At 36.0% G+C, this 8,849-nt stretch overlaps 1 protein-coding gene across 2 annotated transcripts in view; it reads right to left on the bottom strand.

Annotated features, from left to right (window-relative positions):
• Positions 1–17: 17 nt before the first annotated feature.
• Positions 18–8,849, bottom strand: part of LOC137401629 (uncharacterized) — a 31,651-nt gene continuing 22,819 nt past the window's right edge. Inside the window, exons 7-10 of one of the 2 annotated variants that reach the window (XM_068088070.1) lie at positions 5,766–5,873; positions 4,044–4,078; positions 582–666; positions 18–441 (exon numbers count right to left, since the gene is read on the bottom strand). In XM_068088070.1, coding sequence (XP_067944171.1) covers positions 607–666; positions 4,044–4,078; positions 5,766–5,873 — 203 coding nt within the window. In that variant the 3' untranslated portion in view covers positions 18–441; positions 582–606. The remainder of the gene's footprint in view (positions 442–581; positions 667–4,043; positions 4,079–5,765; positions 5,874–8,849) is intronic. The other variant, XM_068088071.1, reaches the window with a different exon arrangement.

Genomic DNA, 8,849 nt, shown 5'->3' with positions numbered 1-8,849 from the left:
AGAAGATACAATTATGGTTTATTTTTCATTGTTTATTTCACAACTGTGTGACAAAAGGTGCTAAAATACAGATGAAAGCAAATTGAAGTGTTCACACATTAACAATAGAGATAAGTATAGGGTATGTGATCATTTGTGGACAGCAGCAACGTCACATATTTGCTAAGCAATTATAACGAAAGGAGGAATGTGTGTTACTGCTGAAGCACCATTCAGTAGCTGTAGAGCTGACTCGCAATACCAGAATGAGTTGTTCCCACAATGTGCGGACAACCTTTAACAACATGTGAAGCCGCCTCGCTGTGAGACTGTCAAGTAGCGTTTGGAGATGGTGTCACTCGTGTGGCTGAGAGACTCGATACACAGACCATATAGAGAGCATATAAATGTCAGCCTTCAGAGATGTATCTCTTAGTCAGGAGTTATCTCCGCCGTTACAGACTGGAACAAACAAGTGGTGGAGTATTTATTCTATGCTGAACAAGCGTTCATAATTTTGCCAGCTTATTAACCCAAGTTGCAATCACAATTTCTGAAGAGCAACGCAGGGAAGAGTACTAAGAAATTTCCAGCATATATACCTGATAGGTGTGGTGTGTAGAAACTTTAAAACTGGAGAGATGACTTGCCACCGGGAGGAGCCATTACTTTGGTAGAAGGATTTTCCTGTATAACACACGAGAGGCTATAGTTGGCTGCGATTCTGTCTACTTGCCAATTTTTGAGGTAAGACAAAATTTAAATAAACATTTTCCTCAATGTACTTATGTTAATTTTTTTTAAAACCTCATTTTGTAAGTAACATTAAAGCTAATAGATTAAAAAAAGACTCCTAAACTACATTTAGCGTAAGTTATATTAAATGACGTAACAATATGTGTATCACTAACTCTACTACCTTACTCACATAATGTCAAACCTACTCACCCGTCCATGTGTCTTTAAGGTAAAATAACCACATTTTAAGAGAAGTATTGATATATTACTAGTTTTTACATTTTTTTTCCAACTTTAACAAAGTTGCATGCAATGCCTTTGTTTTAATGCTATATGCATTATTTGACATATAAATGTACTGTATTATTGTTTTTCTGTTCTGAAAAGAATGAAAAACAAAATACACTACATTTTTTTGAGAATGTTTGCTCCTTTATATATACAGTATATAGATATACATATATACTAGCTTAATGGCCTGGCGTTAAACGAGTAATGAAAAATTTCTGCAAAGAAAACTTATTTTTAATCAACATATACAACAGTTGCAATTCTAACTTTTAAAGGAAAATGGTTGTATATATCTGCATATGCCTTAAGGTTAGTTAAATTCATGCTATACATACATATATTTATAGCATTTTGGGAAAGTCTGGGTACATATTTTTTTTCTAGTTCCCATGCAATATTAAAGATTGGCATATGTAATAACTATGCTCAAAATTATTCCATAGTATGGCAAAGTGGCACGCATGCAGTAGTAGTAGTTAGCGTGCCTGTTTGCGGATTCAGTTTACGAGTTCAATTCCAGTGCATAGCGGTTTTTTCGTTCCTAGTAGTTGAAGCAGGCGTATTTTAAAGCTATAACTGAACATATCGCAGACCAATAAACAAACGCTTTAATTTATATATATAGATTAAATACGATAATAAATACCGGCATGAATAACTTTGTATGTCGACATTTGACTTCATAGAGGTGTTTGCAGCTCTCTATGCATAGGACACATGCGTTTCTGTACACAGTACTATATGATAACAAGGTCATTGAAAGCTATTGACAGCGGATAAACGCAAATGTTACGGTAATCTCAAAAAGCTATGGGCACAGATTTTTACAAATATGTTATTGTTTGTAAAGCATGTGAACTGAACGCTTACTTTATGAAAAACTCACTTACATGTTCAAAATGGTTTATTGGAGTCATTGATGAATTGTCGATAGATCAATTACCATATGGCTAGAAGAGGCCGATATAAGATAACTCCAAATTTATGTAAACACGTGGGACTAACCAGATGCTTATTGCGTACCCTAGTCTATAATAGATTTATTATATTTTACACGAGTAAACCCACCCCTATGTTAGATTTAGTGTTATATTTTACACGAGTAAACCCACCCCTATGATAGATTTATTATTATATTTTATACGAGTAACCCCACCCCTATGATAGATTTATTATTATATTTTATACGAGTAATCCCACCCCTATGATAGATTTATTATTATATTTTACACGAGTAAGCCCACCCCTATAATAGATTTATTATTATATTTTACACGAGTAAACCCACCCCTATAATAGATTTATTATTATATTTTACATGAGTAACCCCACCCCTATGATAGATTTATTATTATATTTTATACGAGTAATCCCACCCCTATGATAGATTTATTATTATATTTTACACGAGTAAGCCCACCCCTATAATAGATTTATTATTATATTTTACACGAGTAAACCCACCCCTATAATAGATTTATTATTATATTTTACATGAGTAACCCCACCCCTATGATAGATTTATTATTATATTTTACACGAGTAACCCCACCACTATGATAGATTTATTAGTATATTTTACACGAGTAACCCCACCACTATGGTAGATTTATTTTTAAATTTTACATGAGTACTTCTACCCCTATAATATGCGTAGGGCATTCGAAAGATCCCTAGTAAATTATGAAGATATACATGTTGTTGATGCTAATACTATCAGCATTTTGAAAAATATACAAATGATAATGATTAATAGTAACTAAACATTGGGGTAAACATTTTTCCCGTGTGAATACAAGACACACAGACTGGTGAAAGACAAGTGCAAATGATGCCTGAGACAAAGCTATCGATGAGCTGCCGTCATGAGCAGCACCAACTATAAACAGTCTAACCCATACATACAAGATGCCATCATAAACGACTTAATTCAGACTACAAGAAGTTTAAACAAACCTATATCTTGTTTTTGTATTTTTTACATTTTTTAAAAAGTTTTATGTCAGCCTCTTCCCATCTACATATGAATTTGTGATCTTGGTTAAACTTCAAGCATCCTAAGTAGAGTATTAGCCTTATTTGCTCGAATCTTTGTTGTAAAATTTGCATGTTGACGCAAAGGTAAATAGAGGGCTGACTTCACAGCGGGCCACCTTCAATCAAATACAGCCTTACTGCTACTTTGGATCTCCGACTAAAACTGGTTCACACCGTATGCTATTTTATGGACAGTGAAAAGTTATATTCGTGTGGTAACTACGCATACGGTAGCACTGCAGGATTTCTTTTCAACCAGTGCGCCGTCTTGACATAAATCTCAAGGCTGTCTAAAACAACTGAATCAGCAAAAAACTTCGCATAGGTCAAAGTTGTTATGATGACTCAGTTTTCTGCGATCATAGACATGTGCGTCTGATTCACAAATATTTACATTCAAGAACTGTGTTGGAACAGCGTCCAGTCAGACCCAGACATGATCAAGATGAACTAAGATGATGATAGAGTGCGATGATGATAGAGTACGACGATGATGATAGAGTACGACGATGATGATAGAGTACGACGATGATGATAGAGTACGACGATAATGATAGAGTACGACGATGATGATAGAGTACGACGATGATGATAGAGTACGACGATGATGATAGAGTACGACGATGATGATAGAGTACGACGATGATGATAGAGTACGACGATGATGATAGAGTACGACGATGATGATAGAGTACGACGATGATGATAGAGTACGACGATGATGATAGAGTACGACGATGATGATAGAGTACGACGATGATGATGATAGAGTACGACGATGATGATAGAGTACGACGATGATGATAGAGTACGACGATGATGATAGAGTACGACGATGATGATAGAGTACGACGATGATGATAGAGTACGACGATGATGATAGAGTACGACAATGATGATAGAGTACGACGATGATGATAGAGTACGACGATGATGATGATGATAGAGTACGATGATGATAGAGTACAATGATGATAGAGTACAATGATGATACTCACCACATGATCCTCTCCAGTGATGGGGTTGAAGGTTCCTGAAAAAAGTCAATAATAGATAAATAATTGTACAGAAATGTTGGAAGATGTGATTACTTAAAGCAAACTGTTAATAACAAACAAAGCCGTGAAAGTAAGAAGCAAGAGCTGCAAGCATTTATAAAAAGGAGATACAACTCCTAATTTGTAAAAACTCTAAAAACAACTATCAATAGTTGTCAAAAGACCATTGAGAAAAGATAACTTGAGCATTTACTGTTGGAGACTGATGGCCTCTAGAAACCAAACAATCCAGATTATTCAGTAAAAAATAATTATCAACATTTTCCATTTTTATTGCAGTCTTCAACATAAAATGCTGGTTTCATACAATTTAATCATTCACCGTCTTGATCTCAATCTGATGAGTTTATCAGTTCAGAGTTTTAGCTCATACAAATGAAGGTACTGAGATATACTCGTACATAGTCTAAACACAGCACAAGGTTTAACAACTGCACACTAATGGCTCCATATATGGCCAACTCACGAGAACACTACCAATACAGTGAATGCCCGTTGAATTCATGAGAACACTACCAATACAGTGAATGCCTGTTGAACCCACGAGAACTCTAACAATATAGTGAATGCCCTTTGAACTCACGAGAGCACTACCGATACAGTGAATGCCCTTTGAGAATGAGCTTTTCTACAGACAAATATTCAATGTCAATAGACTGAGTGGGCTTTTTTGATTCATATCTGCTTATTTTGGTAAAATTGCAACAATTGCTCTTTTTGAGACTAAATCCTACACGAATAAGACACCCATATTCCTTATAAATTGCCATTTACAATTTCTTGGAAGATACGTATTGTGACCCACCCTTACCGATTGACCTAACCCTGAACACCAATATGGCTATTACAAAACCTCCCTCAAATGGAAACGAGAGTAAGACAACTCCCGAATATCCGCTACCACCTACAGCAGAGATCGGGAACCTATGGCTCTCGAGCCATGTGTGGCTTTTTGATGATTACATCCGGCTCTTTGATAGAAAAGTCGAAAAAGTAATTCATAATTTTGCTGTTAATTTAATTAACGTAATACCTTAGACGCTACTATAAAGCAAATTCCAAATAATGTAAAGGATTTATGTGAAGTTTTAGCTTCTTACTACATAACAAATTCCATATAATACCAAGCCTCAAGTCGGGCAAATTCTGAATTACGATTTGAATAATAATCTATCCCGCCGCATTTGTGTAAGAAAAAACTATGCGCGTATAGCGTTATATCTATTATACATATGTAGTATAGAACTTCCATGACATTTTAGTTTGTTGTGATAGATCGTCAGATGTGTCAACAAAGCAGAGAATAGGTAGCTGCGCATTTGTTAATCAATACTTAAAGACGATCGATTGGTGGAGGTGTTACAGCGCCGGTTTACCAATCCGAATGTCACGAATTGGAGTATCGTCAAAGTGGTTTGTTAGTTAATACAAAATGAATCCATTTTTCTTTTACTCTAAAATTGCTCAAACATACTAAATTTGTTGGTCTTTCTTTTCCATTTTATGTTTTGGAGATTCAACATATACATATTGCCCTCCTAGAATTAAATTTTGAAACATTGGGTTTTTGGCTCTCTCAGTCAAAAAGGTTCCTGACCCCTGATCTACAGTATGCTCTGGAGCCAGAGCGCAGCTAAGATCCCAGCCACACCAACAGCTAACCTGCTTTGGTGGAAGCAAAGTTTTCAAATCTTGAGCGATGCGCTGGCTGATCTTTGCTGGCATCAAAGTTAGAATAGGCTTCCCAGGTCACAGGGTTGTGTGTGGACACTACAAGCGGGTATTATGTTAGCAAAAGAGAGCAGTGCATGAGAAATAGTGAGATGAGATACACAGAGTTCTTTTTGAATCTGGTGAGCGGCACATTCTGTTTAGTATTACTGTGAGAGGCCAAATTCTAAAGATAAAATGAACTATATATCTATATATATAGTGCAATAGAATGAGCCTGACACCTTGCTACAGGTGTTAACAGTGGTGAAACAAAGCAAGTCACACGTAGTGCACTCTGTAACAGAACACGGAGCCAGTGCATGATCTATGTACAAGGGAATGACAGTATTAGTTAGTGCTAGTTAAGTTAGAGATGATAACAAGTGTTCTAGCTTCAGAAGAACAAAACACTGACAGTTTCATTCGTTGATGAAAGGCTACAACAATAGAGTGCATACCAGCAGTTTTTAAACTACGTAGTACAATGGCTGCTCAATATAACAACGAGGTCTCCTTACACCGCAGATTACAACGAAGTACAAAGCGATGGCAAAATAATATGGACAAATAAACGGAAATCTCTGAAGGCTGCTACTCTCGGTTTTTAGCATTCTGATAGAAGGCCATTACTGGCGTTTTTGTTAAAGGAAAGAACATGAATGTTGCAGATGTAAAGATTTAGGCATACATGAAGCACCATCATTTTTAAGTTACAAGAAAAATTTACAGACACTTGTGAATTGTACCTCTGAGTATGAAACAAAAACGTACACTAGACAAACGTACACTAGACAAACGTACACTAGACAAACATACACTAGACATCCTAAGTGCTAAAATTAGGCACCGTGTAGAGCAATGAATCCAGTGGAAGGCTACTGAGCCTCTCACCAATCTATATCTAACCATCACAACCGTGTCCCTAGATACACTACCTAACTCTGTACTTGTCACTCTCCCACACATAATTGCTAAAGGATTTATACGATGCATAATCAGTCTACTAAGTGAACATTGAAAGGAAACTTCGCTTCCTGTTGCTTAAAGATGAGGTTGCGTCAAAAAATTCGATTTAATGAAATTAAGACCCATAAAAGGCTAAAACATCAGCTACAATTTGATGCCATTTTTGGCTTTGGAAACCAACCCTGTCCAGAGATATATGCGTTTGAATGAGACCCTCTTTTAAAAAGCTCACGTTCCAGCGGGTGCTTCTTTCGTGACGTCACAAGCAATATATCTGAAAAGAAACCACGAGCGGTAAATATGAGGTCACTTCCTTAGCCAATCATCAGCGCGAAATTTTTATATAGACCGTAATAAACGTTATCACTCGTAAGACGCGTTGGCTGTGATCTTAAATTTAGAAATTTTGCCCTATTATTAAATCGCATCGACATCTACTAAATTAATTAACATCGTTACTTTAATGAATTACTCGATCGACACGTTTTATTGGCGGACAACATAATTGTAAAAATTGCTGCGAAGGTGACTCCGAGTTTTCTTGGCATCAGGTAGTAAAAGTTCTACGGAGGAAGATCGGAGAATGGAGGTAAATTTATCTTTTACTTTGACTCTCCTATAGAGTTTCCTGTTGAGTTTACATTCAGATTATATTTCCCCGTTTGAGGCTAAAATGTAATTTCCTGCGCGTGCGAGATATGTATGTACAGTGAGTTCTTGACAGCTTCTTTTTAATCTTTAGCATCTAGCGATACAATGGCTTAGATTGATGAATATACTAAAGGTAATATTTTAGTATTCATTAATACATGTACTAATTAATAAAATTATAACTTTTTGCGATCACTAATCATCGTTTTATGGTTTTTTATCGGTTCTCCTAGCTACATTTGCTTCAAATTTTCTGGGGCAGTTTTATCTAGTAAATTAAATTTATGATTTGACTTCAGAGGTTCACTTTTCACTTGTAGAAAGTGAAGAAAATCGATTGATCAATGCAAATCTTTAATTTCCAGAACCAAAGTTCCGAATCGTTGGCTTGGCGTACTTGTGCCTTTGTTAAACGTTTATTCGTTTTTAAAATTACACTCGCAATCTATCAAACTCCCAATTTGAAAGCTTTCAGTAGATACGCTTTAGAATGACATATCTATGAATGACATATATTTATTGCATTTGTTTTACTGATTACAGGATGTTTATGTTGTCCCACCAGCCGAAGCAGCTTTGTCAGTGTGGAAACTGCCATAAAGGGGAGAGAGACTTGAATGTGTGCTGCATAAACCATGATGTTTTGTTTGAGTTTCTTGCAGTAGATGAATTTGTCTTATTGTATCAGCTAAAACTATGTGAGTGGCCACGACTTGATGAATATTTTTAATAAAAGCTTTATACCGAGATGAAAATCTTTTGCTTGTAAAAATTATATAATAAAATTATATTGTTGAAGATAATGCAAAACATGATTTGCAGAATATTGTGGTGAATTGGATACGGTATATGGATGTCCGCAGAACTGGAGAATGTGAGTTCAAATCCAGTTTGCAGCAGACTTCTCATCCTTAAAACTCTATCCTTATGTATATTATTTTCAAAGGTAGTAAGAAACTAGTTTTCAGTGTTGGCAATGATATACAGCTCCGCCCCAAGGATAGGCGACGAACATAATGTGGGCGGGGCTTTTGGGAGGCTGTATATTGTTGGTGTGGGTAGCGAAGGAAGTGTGCTGATACAAAGACCTTGTTCTACAGTTAACTTGACAGAATTATCGTAGACCGGAAGAATTGGTAGTCGGTACTCAAATGTTTACACAGCATTTAGAGAAAGTGAGTAAGACAAATTTTCAATTTTCGTTATTTGAGGCCTTTGAAACATTCATAATAATGTATCTGTAGCAGGGTTTAAAATTTTATTCTAACCAACATGAGCAAATACAAAATAAAATATATGCCAATAGAACCGCGTAGGACTAGACTTTTATCGCAAATAGCCGATGTGAATACGAGATATATTGACAGATAAATTCACTCGTGACATCATTTTGGGCAAGTCTGGGCATGTTTTTTT

Source organism: Watersipora subatra, chromosome 8 (assembly GCF_963576615.1).
Source record: "Watersipora subatra chromosome 8, tzWatSuba1.1, whole genome shotgun sequence".
Classification (NCBI taxonomy): domain Eukaryota; kingdom Metazoa; phylum Bryozoa; class Gymnolaemata; order Cheilostomatida; family Watersiporidae; genus Watersipora; species Watersipora subatra.
The sequence above is the reverse complement of the archived record's forward strand: the minus strand, read 5'-3'. Positions and strand labels throughout refer to the sequence as shown.